The sequence below is a fragment of the Acinonyx jubatus genome, chromosome B3 (assembly GCF_027475565.1).
Source record: "Acinonyx jubatus isolate Ajub_Pintada_27869175 chromosome B3, VMU_Ajub_asm_v1.0, whole genome shotgun sequence".
NCBI classification, from domain to species: Eukaryota; Metazoa; Chordata; class Mammalia; order Carnivora; family Felidae; genus Acinonyx; species Acinonyx jubatus.
The window spans coordinates 61454197-61471660 of record NC_069386.1 but is presented as its reverse complement, the minus strand read 5'-3'; the positions used below and the strand labels follow the sequence as shown (position 1 = coordinate 61471660).

The window sequence follows — 17464 nt, the reverse complement described above, 5'->3', positions numbered from 1 at the left end:
CCTCAGGTCAGGATTAGAGTAAGTATCTAAGGAATTTTGGAAGCAAGATTTCCAGCACCTTGAAGGACTAGCTGTTGCTAGGGAAATGCCATTTATTACCATTTAATAAAACCTCAGTCATGAGACCCTTCTGATGTATATCAGGGGGCCATGAGCTTGGAGTATGATTGCCAGCGTATATCTTGGGGCGTTGAGATAAAGGAAGTCGACTTACAGGGTCCTCTAGTTTGGGATAATGTTAAGCTAAGGTTCTCTTTGTTCCCAGCAAAGTGTCATCCTTGAGGCAGCTGAGCTCATAGAGGGAGGTCACTCTGCCGATTTCAAGGACTTGTCAGTGGGCTGTAGGCAGTAAGGGAATTTAATTTTTCATTTGCCTTAGTTTCCCACCTTACCATGGCAAGCACTTAAACCCCTTTCCTTTGTTCTTGGGTAGCTGGGACTGTCCAAGGAATATCACACATATTCCACCTGGGGGGCAGGTGTGCTGGCCTGTATTTTACCCTCAACCTACCTCATGCTCCCTCATCAAAAGGATTCACCTGAGGCAGAACGAAGGCGATAGAAGGTTATGGAATACACCGCAAAGGAGCAGTGGGCAGGACAGCAGAGGGGCTGTCTGAAACAAGGCAGTGGGTGGGGGCTGTTTTTAAAGGCAGAAGGTGAGGAGGTGTATGGACTATGGAATTTTCCCTGCTTTGGTAACCGTGCCTAGTTGTAAGCAGCCCATTGGGTAGTTAGGGCCTATGGATATTTTGAGGTGGGTGGCCTGTCGGGCCGGTCAGGTGGTTGCTCTGGGCCCTTTCCACATTGTGTCTCTCAAGGCTGTTTGCCTAGAAGCGGTCTCTACAATCCTCACTGCTACCACCAGCCTTGCGGCCAGGCCACCATCATCTCTCATTTGAATGATTACAGTAGCCTCCCAGCCATCTCCCTAGTTTTGCCCTTGCCCCCCTTCAATCCATTCTCCATGAAGTAGCCAGAGTGAGCTTTTTAACATATAAATTGAATAACACTCTACTGCTCTAATATTTCAATGACTTCCCATTACTCTTAAGGATCAAATCTAATCTCTTTACCTTTGGCCTGTAAAGCTTGCTATTTGACTACTTATCTCTCCGGCTTTATCTGTACCACTTTCCTCCTCTGTGTCAGCCTTTCTTGCTCAATCCTGCTTTGGGACTTTGCATTTGTCCTCCCTTCTACCTACCCCACATTGTTCATCAGATTAACTCCCACTCATCTTTCATTAATCAAACATAAGCGTTTTCCCTCACTATTCAATTTCAATTGGGTTTCCCAGGCTTTTGCTGCCATAGCAGTGTAGAAAATGTTGAGGTTCGGAGCCAATGGCCAAGAAAGAATTCTTGAGACATCTTCAGTGCAAAAAGGTGGTTTTATTACATCACAGGGACAGGACTTGTGGGCAGAAAGAGCTGCACTGAGATTGTGAGGTGTGGCCGATTATACACTTTCAAGTTGGGAGGGGGTTAGGAATAGCACAAGCCTCCAAGGTATTTTGAAAACCTTGAAGGTTTCCAGGATTCTGAGGCTAGGAAAAGTTAATTTATTACTGTTTAGTAAAATCTCAGCCATAAGACCCTTCAGATGTATATCAGTGGGTCATATTCTTGGAGGATGATTGCTAACATACATTTGGGGGGGGGGGTAGAGATAAAAGAAGTTTCCAAAGGAATTTTTATATGTTAGAGTAGACGTACAGGATCCTGGAGGTTGGGTAATGTTAAGCTAAGATTGTCTTTTGCCCTTAGCAATGTGTCATCAAGGCAGCTGAGTTCCTAGAGAAATGTCACTCTGCCTATTTCAAGAACTTGTCAATGGGCTATCGGCAGTGAGGAAATTTAACTTTTCATTTGCCTTTGTTTCCCACATCAATTGTACATTGTGGTTTTCCTTCATAGTTTTACTACAGTTGGTAAATATGTATTTATTTGGTTTTCTTCCCCCCACTTAATTGAGGTGTAACTAGTGTTTGTGTGATTATTTATCATTTTCTATATTGTAAACTCCAGGAAGGCAGAGCCAGTCAGTCTGGGTATTTGTTGCCCCACCCCCATCTGTCCTGTTAGAAGAACGGTCTGGCACACAGCAAATGCTCAATAAATATTTATTGCGCGAAATGAATGAGTGCTTTAAGAGCTTGAGTACCCTCCCCTATTCTCTAGGAGTAGCTCTGAATCTCTTCTTAAAATCTGGGTAAGTGTTGGGGTACCTGGCTGGTCCAGTTGGTAGAGAATATGACTCTTGATCTCAGGGTCATGAGTTCAAGCCCCAGGTTGGGGGTAGAGCTTACCTTTTTTAAAAACGGGGGCGGGGGGGAATCTCCATGTGTTATTAAAGTTAGGACTGAGGGCAAGTGCCTGAGGTATTTCTGTCCACAGATTCTCTTTAAACGTCACCTACCACTCACCACTCTCTGCCTATCCAAGTGCCCTGCGCTGTCGCCAATCAGCATGCAATCTCCCTAACAATCATGGACCAAATAAAGAGAAGGATTGTGACATGGACTCTAAACGTGACCGCATTTGCGTCTCAAGCCAGGAATATGACGCCCACAGCTCATTGCTCCTTCCAGGCTCGCAGAGTGCACCACTTCCCTCCCCTGCCCAGACCTGGGGGCTCCAACACCCAAAGCCTAGGAGCCCAGGCTCCGGCCATTCTTCTGACCTGCCGTACAGCATGGCAGCCCCCAAAGGCGTGGCCCAGGGCACAGATAGACGTACAACATGGCCGCCTACAGGGAGCACACCGCACGCCCTCCCGCCCGGCCACCGGAAGTTTCCATTTGAAAGCCAGGCGGCAGACCGGGTTGCTGGTGCGGCAGTTACTGCGGAGCAGCTTTTGAACCAGAGCGACGAGGGCTGCGAGCAGGAGCTACAGGCGCCTGGGTTCGGTTGTCCCGGGGCGAGAGACGGGGCTGGATGTCGGAGGCGGGCGGGATGGATGGACTGGGAATGGAGAATTTTCTTTCTCCCGACTTCTTCCCCGGGCCCGGACAGGCCAGGTCGCCCTCTCCCGGGGCCTTCCACCTGCTTGGGCCCCCTGGCCCACCGCAGGCTAACATTCGATTCGCACCTTCCAGGGCCCAGCCTTGCCGCCTCGTTACGATGACCAGCGTGGTTAAGACAGTGTACACCCTGCAGCCCCCCGCTGTGCAGAGCGGCGGCCTGCCGGCAGGTGGGTATCAACGCCGCCCTGCGAACTCGCGGAGGAGGTCTAGCCTAGGAGTATGAGGGCTTAGATCGGCGGCTTGGAAAGGGGAAGGGCATTCCATTGGCTCTGACAACCTGCTAACTCCCCCGAAACCTGGCTAAATTGCTGATTGTTGCACAATATTATTTCCTCAAGCTAGGAATCTCTTGTTAAGCAATTGCTCGTTTTGTTTCCAGAGTTGGGCTATCTGGCTGGACCGGATTTGTTACCTGGGAGAAGAGAGGAGAGTGATTCTTAGAGGCCCTGGGGTTCACCCACGTCTAGTTCACATTTGTAACTGCACAGTGTCTCTTATGTAGTATGTTCTCAGTGTTTGTTGGGTGAAATGAGAGAGAGGGGCCAGGCCTAGCTGGAGTTTTCCACAACCTTGGGAGAAGCGATAGGATTAAAAACAATTTTTGATTCCTTTGACATCCTGCTTTGTGTTACTGGGCTTGTGGTTGGAAGTCATCTCCTACAATCTGCAGTTGTCCAGCTGCGTAATCTGGAGAGCGTAGCATATAATAGACTTCAAACATCAGAATCTGTTGTGGGAGATTTGGAAACAGCTTTATTAAGACTCCTTTCCAGGAGACTGCCACTGGTGGGTGAACAGTAACAGGATTGATCTGTGAGATAAACAAGCTTGTCTCCAAAGGCTTAAAGGTTGTTTTTGTTTGTCTCATGTGGCCTCAGAACACCTAAATGGTAATCTGGCTTCAGCAGGACTAGGAGTCTCTGGGGGAGCTGGAGCCTGGCCCCTTTACCCTGCCTTTCCCTTGGAGAACAGTGACCATCCTTGGGTGGAAAATGACGGGCTCTCCCCAGACAAGTTGGGAGTTTTCATCTCAGTTTTCTGTCCCTGTCCCAGCTTTATGATCATATATGACCGAAACAGTTTAACGTTTTAAGGCGATCTCCTAGGTTTTTTGTTTTGATTTTGGGCATCGACTCGTTTCTAAGTTTTAGTTTTCCAACTAGGTAACATACACATGTTAAAAATCCAAAGTTAGAAAACAATCTGCGGTGAAGAACGAGTCTCCCTTCCTTGACACCAGCCACCCAGTTCTCCTCCTTAGCACCTCTCATTTCAAGAAGACAGTCTTTGTTAAATCCTGCTAAATTTTTCCTACAATGCAGCCCTTAGGTTCTAGCAAGTACGGATTATTTGGATCTGCTTCCAGTCAACGAAGAGTGTTAATTTTGATCAGTTTACTATTAAGACCCTTTCTCATGGGATATATTTGTTACCGTGTAGAACTTCATACCTGAAATAGGATGTTCCCCCAGGATTACCTTTTACTTCAGACAAAGACCTGGGGCACCTGGCTGGCTTACTTGGTAAAGCATGTGACTCTTGAGCTCAGTTCTGAGTTCAAGCCCCACATTGGGCATGGAACCTACTTTAAAAAATAAATAAAAATAAATAAATAAAAACATGCATACTTCAGAGACTTCAAAAAGAACCATTTTTTTTCAACATATGAAGTTTATCGTCAAATTGGTTTCCATACAACACCCAGTGCTCATCCCAAAAGGTGCCCTCCTCAATACCCATCACCCACCCTCCCCTCCCTCCCACCCCCCATCAGCCCTCAGTTTGTTCTCAGTTTTTAAGAGTCTCAAAAAGAACCATTTTAATCTTTGCTTTGTGGGCACGAGAATGGAATATAGGGTATAAGTGCCCAGTGAGTGTACCTATAAATGAAATCATTTGTCAGCCTGAGAAATCATATTTATTCCAAACTATTGTGCAGCTAAAGTCATCACAACAAAATCTGTGTCAAATACAGATGCCAGTTTCCTAATGCCTGTGATCCAGTGCTTTGTACCTCGTTTCTTCAACTTGATTTGTTACAGCCCTTAATTTAGGTCAAGCTGAAGGAGCCATTTTACACTGAGCAAAGTGAAAGTTGGTTTAAATTAGAAAATCCGTAGGGGGAGAGGTGGTGAGGCAGCGTGTAACTCCAGAACATGTTACTTGAACTTGCTGTGGTCTATAAATGGTAAAAAGACTGTGTGGTGGAAGGCTGGCATAGGGACTAGGGGGAAATGCTCCTCTCTGGGGCAGAAGCATGTCATGGCAGGGCCACTTCTCAGGTTATCTGGCAGTACCCTAGCAAGATAAGAACAGAATGTCAACTAATGAATTCACTTAATGAATAAACAAAAGGGCTGAAGTAAAGGCAATCATCATGAAAAGGGGAAAGAAGGGGCACCTGGGTGGCTCAGTGGGTTAAGCGCCCAACTTTTAGCTCAAGACATGATCTCACGATTCATGAGTCGAGCCCCGTGTCAGGCTCTGTGCTGTGTGCTGACAGCTCGGAGCCTGGAGTCTGCTTAGGATTCTGTGTCTCCCTCTCTCTCTGCCCCCTGCCCCCCTCTTGCACATGCTTGCTCCCTCCCTCCCTCTCTCAACAATAAATAAACATTAAGAAGTTAAAAAAAAAAAAAGGGCAGGGGGGTGGGGGAGAAGACTAGAGGAAATCATTCAGAAATGGTGTGTGAAATATCGTCAAGTGTGAAGTTCTGAAGTGTTCTATATGTTCAGCTAGTGGGTACCAAACCCCTGTTAATATGCCGGATACTCTCTAGGTGCTAGGGACACAAAGACGTCTCAGAGTATTTAGGGAGACTGGTCAAAACAAGTGTGTGGCAGTTCAAAGAGAACCTCATAGCAGCTTGAGTGTAGCCTTGGGAGAGCAAACTGAATGCTTAGGAGCTTAACAAGGTGGTTCAATTCCACTGGAGACGGATGAAGGATTCAGCTGTGTTTTGCCCTGCTGACGGCCACACTGGCTAGCATTTGGCTCTTTGCTTGTATCAGCCTCCACTTTCACATCTGTGCCCTCTGGCTGTTCACTTTGCTGCACCATCAAGCTTTTGGCTGTCCTCAAACACATTGCACTGTCACATTCGAAGAGTTTTAGTTTCCATCCCCAATTATTCTCGAACTCTTATTCTTCTGAATTGATCTCCACGAGTTGTGGTTGGCCAGAATGAAAATCCAAGTGTCCGACGACCTGGAACAGAACCGTTTGTTATAGAGTCGCAGCTATTGGGTCACGGTGCTTGAGTCTTCACCCGCTTGCTTTCCTTTGCAGACACACAAACTCGAGCCCCTTCTAAGAGCCTCTTACCAGTGAAGTCCAAAGAAGTGGATGTTTCCAGGCTTCATTCAGGAGGTGCAGAGAACGATGTTACAAAAATCATCAAACCAAAACGAGAGAACGGGTGAGAGTCAGAGCATTGGTATCCAGTGAGAACCTCTTGCTAGAAATTACTCAGCATCAAGATTTAGAAAGTAGGGTTTTTGAGAGCACAGGGCAGTGGGAGTCAGTGACCCAAAGCAGTCGATCAGTTCTGAAGAGGCCCAGCAAGGGTTAAGATAAGAGGTACTCTTTCCTCTCTCACCACTTGCTCTGAGTGTGCAGACAGCAGTACTGTGGCCAAACAATAGCCCTAAGTGGTGGTCGGAGTGGGTGGGGCTGCTTGCTAGCTTAGGTTGCTGGTCTGAGCACAGTCCAGCCCAGGGAAGTGTGTGCACCTCCCTCTTCTCAGTTCCCATAGAAGCAAGGTTGACATGAGATAATTACACCGTTTTGAGCAGCAGCAGGTCTGTCGGGTGGTCGAGGTGGTCAGGAGAGGAGCCCATTCCCTATTAATAGTCTGGGCTGAGACAAAAGTGCAAGGACCCTCAGAGCTTCTCAAGCGGCTGCTGTTGGCATTCTATGGAATCTCTGGTTCTTTCCTCAGAAAACCAAGCTCTTTGTTCTGCCTTGTTCACCACACACGTAACAATGCCACAAGTCTCTGATTTCTCTGTTGTTTCCTTTTTTAATTGAGGTATGTTATTAACACACATTATATTAGTTTCAGGTGTACAATATAATGATTAGGTATTTGTGTATGTTGCAAAATGATCACCACAATGAGACTAGTTAACATCCCGGTTTCTTTGTTTTTGCTCCTCTAGGCAGGTGAAAGCTGCAGACACTGCCTTTAGGAGGAACATCAGAAAAAGGTGAGCATCGGGGTAAATGAAAGCTGGCCACTATTTTGGGGTGGCGGATCTCAGTCGCGTACCTCAGAATCGCTCATGGGTTCTTGTAATGTGTTATAGTCTGGGTGCCATCCCAGAAAGTTGAGTGGAATTTTCAGGGATGAAGCACAGCCAAGTTTGAGAACCACTGTCAGGGCAAGGATCCGTGATGCTACCATCTTGAGAACCAGACGAGCTTTCTGGGCTCCATGCCAGGACCACTGCTAATTGGAAATCAAACCCAGCTAGATAGCCCATCTCCTATTGATGGCTCCTATTGAAGGCGTGAGCCTTCAGGATAGGAGGCACTGCATGTGGTTAGTGACTTTGAGATGGAGGTGATGGTGGTGGTGGTAGAATCCTGGGGAAGGATCCATCTCTCTGTTTGAGGCTAGCTTGGATGTTTTGCAGTCCTGAAGACGGAAATAGTGCAAGCTGGAAAGTTTGTAGACGTAGGTTCTGATTCCAAATCTAATTCCAAATAGGTTCTAATTCCAAATCTATAATAGATTTGGGCATGTCTTAAAAGTTCTGAAGATAGGAGCACATGGCCAGCTTAGTCAGTAGAACAATGCGACTCTTGATCTCAGGGCTTTGAGTTCGAGCCCCACGTTGGGTGTAGAGATTACTTAAAAATAAAATCTTTAGGGGCGCCTGGGTGGCGCAGTCGGTTAAGCGTCCGACTTCAGCCAGGTCACGATCTCGCGGTCCGGGAGTTCAGTTCGAGCCCCGCGTCGGGCTCTGGGCTGATGGCTCAGAGCCTGGAGCCTGTTTCCGATTCTGTGTGTCCCTCTCTCTCTGCCCCTCCCCAGTTCATGCTCTGTCTCTCTCTGTCCCAAAAATAAATAAACGTTGAAAAAAATAAAATAAAATAAAATCTTTAGGGCACCTGGGTGGCTCAGTCGGCTGAGCATCCGACTCTTGATTTTGGCTGAAGTCATGATCCCGGGGTCATGGGATCAAGCCCCACGTTGGGCTCTGTGCTGACTGTGGAGCCTGCTCAGGATTCTCTCTGTCTCACCCTCTGCCCTTCTCCCCCACTTGTGCTCTCTCTCTCTAAAAAGTACAGGGAAGCCTGGGTGGCTCAATCGGTTGGGCGTGACTCTTGATTTTGGCTTAGGTCATGATCTCATGGTTCTGAGATCAAGCCCAATGTTGGGCTCCGTGCTGATGGCGTGGAGCCTGCTTGGGATTCTCTGTCTCCTTCTCTCTGCCCCTCCCCCATGCTCTCTCTCTGTCTCTCTCAAAATAAACAACCAAAAAAAAAAAGTAAATAATAAAACCTTAAAAAAATTACGAAGATAAAATACTATTCAAGAAGGACTCTGAGGGCATCGGAAAGAGAGGTTAATATTGATCATAATGGCTAATATTTATTAGGTATTTACTGTGTATCTGTAGCTGTGCTAAGAATTATTACATGTATTCTCTCTCATTTTTCACAATAATGTTATGAGATGTGGGTATTACCCTAATTCTAGAAATGAGGAAACCAAGCCTCAGAGAGGTTATGTAGCTTACTGAAGGTCATAAACTATTAGATAATGCAGCCAAGATTCGAACTCCTGTTTGTGTGACCCTGTAACCCATTTTAACCCCTCCACTGCTTCATACAAGCACAATTATCATTACAGCTACAAGCCACTGAGCAAGCAGAAATCAGAGGAAGAGCTCAAGGATAAGAACCAGCTCTTAGAGGCCGTCAACAAGCAGCTGCACCAGAAGTTGACTGAAACTCAGGTGAGAGACCCACCAGACCTCTGTCATCACTGCACTGGGGAATGCATGGAATCCCGAGGGACGGCCCCTTGGGTGGGAACAAGCTTGCGATGCCCAGGTGCCCAAGGGCAGAAGGGGAAGACACCGGGCTTGGGCTGTGGCTGTCCAAGAGTAAGGGCAGCAAAACCACCCCCGCAGAGTGGAACAGGCCTCATCTGTCTGCATGGCACCCCGATAGGGAGAACTGAAGGACCTGACCCAAAAGGTGGAGCTGCTGGAGAAGTTTCAGGATAACTGTTTGGCAATTTTGGAGAGCAAGGGCCTCAACCCAGGTAAGAGACGGTACACAGTTGCCTTCAGAGGAGTCAGTGCACCTGCCGCCTCCTGGTCTGATTGTGGACTGGCTGTCAGGAGTTCGGCATGGCATCAGCTGGTCCATTTAGTGCAGGGGTTGCTTAGCAAAACCGTGAAGATTTGGAGGAGTTTTTCTTTCTTTTTTTTAAAGATTTTTTTTCTTTTTGTTTTTAAGTCATCTCTACACCCAATGTGTGGCTTGAGCTTATAACCCAGACATCAAGAGTCATATCCTCTACCGACTGAGCCAGCCAGGCACCCCTGGAGGAGCTTTCCTTTGTTCCCTTGTGATGTTGACTTAAACCAACAGAATTTCAGATAGTTGTAAAGAGAGGATTATCTCTTATCTGAACACTTTGTGCCATTCATTTGATGCTAACAAGTATGACCTTGCAAATAGATCAGAAATATTTCATTTCTTTCTTTTTTTTAATTTAAAAACTTTTTTTTTATGTTTATTTTTGAGAGAGAAACACACACACAGCTCAAGTAGGTGAGGGGCAGAGAGAGGGGGAGACACAGAATCCAAATTAGGCTCTAGGCTCTGAGCTGTCAGCACAGAGCCCGACGTGGGCTTGAACTCACGAACATGAGAGATCATGACCTGAGCTGAAGTCGGATGCTAACCAGCTGAGCCACCCAGGTGCCCCACATTTCTTTCAAGGCAGATAGCAAACAGGGTAAATTTCCCAGATGGGAAAAGATAGAGGTGACACTATTTCAAGAGTTCCTAAACCTGGCTGATCAGCAGAATCACAATAGTTAAATGTGACTTTTTTTTTTTTAATATTTATTTTCGAAAGAGAGAAAGACAGGCAGACAGCACATGAGTGGGGGAGGGGCAGAGAGAGAGGGAGACACAGAACCCCAAGCAAGAGCCAGGCTGTGAGCAGTCAGCACAGAGCCTGACGTGGGGCTCGAACTCAAGAACTGTGAGATCATGACCTGAGCTGAAGTTGGACACTTAATCCACTGAACCACCCGGGTGCCCCTTAAATGTGATTTCTATTCTGACCCTGTCCCTAGAAAGCAGAGTCTATAGCAAAGAGGGGCATAGAAAAAGGAATTGCCGAAAGATTGTACTCATACTGAGTTGAGGAGCCTGAGAATACCAGGTAAAGGGGCCCAGGCTTCTTTGAATTCAGGGACACTGGCTTTGAATGCTGCTGATTAACCTGTGCATTTTAGTATATATTCTTTATAGTCACCATATATGTTTTTGTATAATTTTAATTTGTGATATATATGTACTACTTTTACCGAAAATAATAATTTATTAAGCCTGAAAAGATTTTTTTTTAAAAAAAAAAGACACATTTATTCAACGTCGTGATCAGACTATTACATTTAGCAATCAACAGCATGGGTGCAAAAAAAAAATCTACATTAAAACCCTTTGTTGGAATGCTTTACACTTTCCACAGAACAAAAACTAAAATCACCTATGTTAAACAATTAGTCACAAATACAATCCTCGAGTTTTTGTCCATACACACGAGTATTGTCTAATAAATGTCTTCTTTGTAGCAGCTAGGCCCTGCCACCACTGTGCTTGGCTGAGTTCACAAATCTGTTGTAACCTGTAGCTTCCCTGTCATTTCTGTGGCTCTCCCCTTCTGCTAAGCTTTGTTCCCTGGCAGTAATTAAAACCTTCTGCCACTGCCATAGCTACTGCTGTTGCCGGAACCATCATAGCCACTTTGGTTTTGTGGTTTGGCAAAGTATTGGCCTCCACCACCATAGGGGCCAGAACTTCTGCCTCCAGAATTTGAAGACTGACTGTTGTAATTGCCAAAATCATTATAGCTTCCGCCACCTCCAAAGTTGCTTCCATCGATACCAAATCCGTTATAGCCATCCCCACTGCCACCATCCGCCATCACCTCGACTGCCACCAAAGCCACCTCACCCACTGAAGTTTCCTCCACGGCCAAAGTTGTCATTCCCACCAAAAACACCTCCACGACCACCACCGAAGTTTCCAGAACCACTTCGACCTCTTTGGCTGGAGGAAGCACTAGCCATCTCTTACTTAGATGAAACTTTCCTTACTTTACGGTTGTGGCCATTCACAGTATAGTATATTTTGAATGACTGTCTTGTCTACAGGGTCATGGTCATCAAATGTTACAAAAGCAAAGCCTCTCTTTTTGCCACTGCCTCGGCCAGTCATGATTTCAATCACTTCAGTTTTTCCGTACTGTTCAAAATAATCTCTTAGATGATGTTCTTCAGTGTCTTCTTTAATGCCACCGACAAAAATCTTTTTCACAGTTAAGTGGGGACCAGGTGTTTGAGAAGCTTCTCTCGAGATAGCCCTCTTTGGTTCTACTACTCTTCCATCCACCTTGTGTGGCCTTGCAGTCATGGCTGCATCTGTCTCTTCCACAGTGGCCTACGTGACAAACCCAAAGCCTCTGGAGTGCTTGGTGTTTGGGTCTGTCATTGCCACACAGTCCGTGAGCATTCCCCATTGCTCAGAATGGCTCCTCAGACTCATCCATTGTCTCAAAGCTCAAACCTCTGATGAAAACCTTCTGTGGCTTTTTAGGCTCTTTGGGATACTCTGACTTAGACATGACAGCGGTGGGAGGGGAGACTTTAAGGATGCTTAAAGGCAGCATCTACAGGCAGAAAGCCTGAAAAGCTTTTAAAAATAGTTTTTTGTATTGTCAATGAAACAGAAAAATACAACCTTTGCATTTTCTCTAGACAGATTTTCTGCTGAGCTGAAGAGAAAGCAGATTAAACTTTTGACCATATCCAAAACTAGAACAGAGGGAGGTAAAATAAAGCTCGGAGGGTGGGTGTAGGTGACCCTGCCAAGGTGAAAACTCAGGAGACAGTCAGGGACCAGACACTCAGAGAAGTTTCCCTCATGAGTATTCCTATACTTGTCCGTGGAGGGGTTTTTATTTCTGTTTAAGGTGCAGTTCCCTAAGCAAGCTGACTCTGTTGTTTGTATCAGTTTTAGGCAGTGAGACCCTGGCGTCACGGCAAGAAGCCACCACAGATCACACGGACTCTATGGTGAGGGCATGGGTGTGAGTATTTGGGGGCCAAGGGACCACGGGTCTCTGCACAGCTAAGAAAGTCTCTGCCATGTGCCCAGCAAACCCGAGGAAGCAGCCTTTGTTTTCCATGATAGTGGAAGAGAGCCGTGGATAGGTACTCGAAAAGCATATTTTACTGGAAGGCAATTTTGTGCTTACAGATATGAGTGGGTCTGAGTTGAAAATATGCTACTTTGAGACACATAATAGGATGAACCTGTAGAGAGAACTTTCTGGTTTCTCTGTTCTCCACTTTACCAAATTTCTCCCCTTACCCATTTACTGAGAACTGTATGATGGAAAGGTGCAGCCTGAATTAAATTCGGCTTCTCTTTGGTTCTCTCGCAAAGTAGGAAGGTAGTTGTTCAGGGTTAAGTCTTTTGAGCTTCTCTGACTTCTTCACCAGGAAGATCAGTGGTCATATTAGAATAATAGAATACTCGAGATGGAAGACTTCCTCCAGTCCCACAGGCTAGTAGTCACCTCTCCGGTGGCTACTGTGTTTTGACCCCATTGGCTGTGTAACATAGAGCACCTGGAAGTGGGGTGATCTGTCCATCCTGTGGGAGTTCCTCCGGGGTGCCCACTAGAGAGCCTGCCACAAGTGGGGCACTCAATAGATGACTGAGCTAAGGGAAGGCTTGTTAGCAATCATCTAGCCAACTTTCATTTTATATAAAGAGATTAGTTTATATAAAGCAAGTTTTCACCTATCAATAAAGATTTGTTATCACACTGTACTTTCCTTTTAGTTGCTACTGGAAACTTTGCAAGATGAGCTGAAGCTTTTTAATGAAACAGCCAAAAAACAGATGGAGGAGTTACAGGTGAGAGACAGATGTCACCCTGAGTCAGGATTACCATTTCCTACCACAGTAGGTGGATCTGTGGAGGACTCTTTCTTATTTACCTATTTATTTATCTTTAACAAACCACTTTTTAATGATAATGGATTTACCGAAGAGTTGCAAAGATAATACAGAGAATTCCATTCCCTTAATGTTAACACCATATATTATTATAGTACATTTATCAACATTAAAAAACCAACATTGATGTGTTACTCTTAACGAAATTCTGAGACTTCATTTGTTTTCACCACTTTTTTTCAACCAATTTTCTCTTCTAAAGACGCAGAAATGTTCACAGCTACAGGGCTTGAGGCGATGTGCAAACACTAGATGGCTCAAAGTAAGAGGTGGGCCTGTGCAAACTGTGCTCTGGAAACTTGGTTATCTCAAGGAAACCTGGAATAGGAAACCCAGATTCTTGGGTCTGGACTTCTTTGGATTGGTTGGAAGAATCATGGGATAGTACACTGGAACCTAGAGGATTTCGTGGCTCCACTTTAGATATAGGAGAGAGACCATCCCTAAAATGAGCACAGATGTACAAATTTAAGGTAGAAAATACAATGTCTGTCAGTATTCTAATGGTCTTCCTCAATGGAAGAGAAGTATCATGTCCTGAGATGGTATTGTCTCCCATGTGAATCAAAGTTTTGTGGGTGTTTGTTTTGTTTGTTTCTTTTTGAATGTCTTTCCATGCAGGCCTTAAAAGTAAAGTTGAAGATGAAAGAAGAAGAGCGGGCCCGGTTCCTAGAGCAGCAGACATTATGTAACAGTCAAGTGCATGATTTTACAGCAGCCCTTGAGGAAATGGAGCAGCTATTGGAAATGTGATAAAAAGCAAGTGACCAGCCGGCTCCCTCTTGGGGTTAAACTCTCAGAGGAAGCCACTTAGGACATCTGCTTCTTGGCCATGACCTTCTAGGACTCACCATCCCCAGAATGAAAACAGTTTCTGCAGTAGGATTAAGGACAGTTGATGCCGGAATGGCGGTTCCTCCTTAAACAAGTGTTCCCAGCCTTTCAGATTGGTCGGCTCTCCTGAACCTCACATGCACATAACTGAGGCCTACGAAGAGGGGGTGCCTGGAAGCTTGGATCAACCTTCTACGCAACAAAGCGGCAAGCCATTAGAATCAGACCAAATCAGTCATAGTCAGAGGATCCCAAAGGTAACATTCAGATGTGTAGGAAGAAAGCCTTAATTGTACAGCGGAGCACAGATGCTCCACAGGAGACATCACTGAGAAGCCATGCTAGACTTTCTAACTTGGAACACATTCTGTCTCATCCCGGTTGGGCTCTATACCTCATTGTAAATCAATGAACTTGAAGTTACTTAAGATGGCTTAATAAATGGGGGTGAAGGTATAGATAGCAATAACACCTACCTGAAACCGTACACCTTGGAGCTTTTAATCTAAATCACTTCCGTTTTTTGGGTTTGGTTTTGGTGATTTTTACGAAGTGCTACTTTTAAAATAAATAATTCTATAACTGTCCGGACTACACACTGAGAAATGGAAATAGCCTTTTAACTTAAGTGTGTCCACTGAACTCTCTTGAGCTAATCTAGTTAACACAGTCAAGACACTGATTTAACCCAGAATATTTTTCTTCTACTTAAGTGCCCTGTGGCTAGCCCTGCCGTCTTCCAGGAGCAGTAGCCTTCTGCGGGTGTGCCCTTTTAGAGCAGTGGGTGCCAGACTCCATCCACCAGGCATGTGTCACTAGCTGCCTGTGTCTTCCCTATATTCTTAAGCACGGTCACGGACTGCTGTTTGCACAGCCAGTCCTGGACCTGGCCCCGTGGATCCTTAGTCAGCTGAAGTCCGTGGCAGGCTTCCCTGCTGGTTTACTAAAGGCACAGCTATTTTCATTTCTTAGTTGATCGAGGCAGACTTTGGCTTTGGCTGTCTTCCTTTTTTTTTTTTTTTAACGTGTATTTACTTTTTTTTAATGTTAATTTCATTTTTGAGATAGAGCGTGAGTAGGGGAGGGACAGACAGAGAGAGGGAGAGCAAGAATTGAAGCAGGCTCCAGGCTCTGAGCTGTTAGCACAGAGTCCTATGTGGGGCTTGAACCCATGAACCATGAGATCATGACCTGAATGAAGCCGAACACTAACCAACTGAGCCGCCCACGCCTCCCGGCTATCTTCCATTTTTTTCCTGCATCTCCCAATTTCTTCACCAAACTCCCATCTACTCTTGAGCATTGAGTCTGCCACCCAATCAGAGCAAGTAACACCTCCACCCTAACTTTCAGGGATGGCTAAATTTCTTTGCCTTCATACAAAAACATTCACACAGTTGGTTATGTCCCAAAAATTATGAAGGGGAAATCCAGTTACATAATTCTCACCAGTGATAAGGACTGAATATTCTACCCATTTTCAAAATGTTGACAGTTTAAAAGATTGTTTATCCAAATAATTTGAAATTGGCATTTCTGGCCAAAAAAAAAAAAAGTTCTACTTCTTGGAAGGAGAGGAGGGGAAACTCAGCTGTGGGATCCTTACCTCCTTGTCGGGCCTCCCTAGTTAACACCTAGGAATGTAACTCAGTGGCTGTTACTCATCTTTCCCAGCACAGAAACCCCATTTACTCGTAGCTTGGGCTCCCAAGGGGCCTTCACCTCACTGTTCTTTGCACTCCCAAATGGCGTTTCTGCACTCTTGCCTTTGCCCGTTCCCTCCAACTTCTGCTCCATCTGCCTTTTGTACATGTGGAGGTGTTCTGGGTGTTTAATCCGATCTGGAGCCTGGATGAATTCATATATGTTATATTAACTCAGCAAATAGTGATCTGTACCCTCCACTTTGCTGGATGCTATAGGAAACTTTAACACAGCATGGCATTCTTAACCTCAAAGATGTTTGTAATCTATTTGGTAAGACAACGTGCTGGTGACATGTAAGTTAAATAACAAGCAGCAATACTTTACTAACAGGGTTGTGTGATAGAGTTGTGTACTCTAATAGTTAACCCTGGGCTAATTTGGTGGAAGAAGGCTTGATGGAGGAGGTAGAACAAAGATTGAAGGAAGAGTAACATTTGGAGAGGCTAGCTAGAAAGTTAAGGACCTTCCAGGTTGGTGAACACGTGGAGGTCTGGGGAGAGTAGCAAGCTTAGGCCATGGGAGCCTCACTTCCTTTCCCCACTCTTTGCCCTATGCCCTATGCATCTCTTCTGCCTGGCTGTTCCTGAGTTCCAGCCTTGTGTGGTAACCCAATCATCTAGTAAATAAAATGTTTCTCTGAGTCTGTGAGCTGCTCTAACAAATTAAACCTGGGGAGGGGGTATCATTGGAACTTCAGGGGGAAAGAGTCATGAAATGTCCAGATGAATCTTGGAGAAATGAGTATGGGAAACTAGGCTTGTTCAGAGGGTTCAAGATGAGAGGGGATTATGTCTGACACTTAAGTGAGCACTTGTAATATGCCATCCATGGTGTTTTTACATGTTCCTCCTTATCGTACTTCTTAGGTAGTCTTCATTACCATCACAAGGTAAACACTATTACCTCCTTTCACAGCCAGGGAAATAGGCACCGAGAAGTTAGGTTGGTTTGCCCAAGGTCAAACAGCAAGCAAATACTGGAGAAAGATTTGAGCCAGGGAATAGTGGGGGCAGGGACGTACATGGTGTTAGTAGAAGTCATGAAGATCCTTAAATGCCAGGCTAAGAGGTGAATTTTTGTCATCTAGGCTAGAAGTTTCCAAACTTTCCCTAGTGTCTTAGTAATATTTATGACACCTGAAGAAATACCTAATGGTTCTATTTTAAGTAGTGAGATCCATCAATTTAGTAGGTATTTGAAAAAATAATGTACATAAATCTAAGAGAAAAATTTCATTGCTTTTTTTAGTTATTTATTTATTTACTTAAGCAATCTCTACACCCAATGTGGGGCTTGAATTCGTGACTCCAGGAGCAAGAGTCACCTGCTCTTCCCACTGAGCCAGCCAGGCGCCCTGTGTTTCATTTTTAACTAACTATAATTACTCACTAATGCAATCATCCGTGCAAAATGAACAAACTTTTAAGAATCTCTAAAAGCAAGGAGTTTTATTAGAGCCCAAGTAAGAACAGCTGCCCAGACATCATGCTTTTCACAGGGAAGGTGCTCCAGAGAATGAACAGTTTTTACATTGAACAGTTTTTGCGTTGTTAAATTTTTTTTTACATTTTGTAAAAGCTCAAAAGATAATAGCTTAACATACAGGTATGAATCAT

General features: G+C 45.1%; 1 protein-coding gene and 1 pseudogene across 3 annotated transcripts; one reads left to right on the top strand and one right to left on the bottom strand.

Moving 5' to 3' along the window:
* The first annotated feature begins 2505 nt into the window (after positions 1 to 2505).
* On the top strand, positions 2506 to 16496 carry KNSTRN (kinetochore localized astrin (SPAG5) binding protein). Of its 3 annotated transcripts, none has more exons than XM_053224160.1 (9): positions 2506 to 2885; positions 3101 to 3195; positions 6315 to 6444; positions 7187 to 7234; positions 8887 to 8992; positions 9210 to 9303; positions 12294 to 12355; positions 13131 to 13205; positions 13929 to 16496. In XM_053224160.1, the coding sequence occupies exons 1-9, from the start codon at positions 2521 to 2523 to the stop codon at positions 14058 to 14060; spliced, it is 1107 nt and encodes a 368-aa protein (XP_053080135.1). In that variant the 5' UTR covers positions 2506 to 2520; the 3' UTR covers positions 14061 to 16496. The 3 variants fall into 3 exon arrangements, with proteins under 3 accessions (XP_053080135.1, XP_026922742.1, XP_026922741.2); XM_027066940.2 differs by having other exon boundaries at positions 2564 to 2906; XM_027066941.2 differs by lacking the exons at positions 12294 to 12355; positions 13131 to 13205; positions 13929 to 16496 and adding an exon at positions 10352 to 10657 and having other exon boundaries at positions 2515 to 2906.
* On the bottom strand, positions 10630 to 12169 carry LOC106968542 (heterogeneous nuclear ribonucleoprotein A1-like; annotated as a pseudogene).
* Positions 16497 to 17464: the final 968 nt, after the last annotated feature.

What these genes read in the sequence shown, in the direction of transcription:
- KNSTRN (XM_053224160.1), top strand. Translation starts at nt 2,521, where the DNA reads ATGGACTCTAAACGTGACCGCATTTGCGTCTCAAGCCAGGAATATGAC. An exon ending in GAGCGGCGGCCTGCCGGCAG is followed by an intron (nt 3,196 to 6,314) that starts GTGGGTATCAAC and finishes TTTCCTTTGCAG; the next exon opens with ACACACAAACTCGAGCCCCT. An exon ending in CAGATCACACGGACTCTATG is followed by an intron (nt 12,356 to 13,130) that starts GTGAGGGCATGG and finishes CTTTCCTTTTAG; the next exon opens with TTGCTACTGGAAACTTTGCA.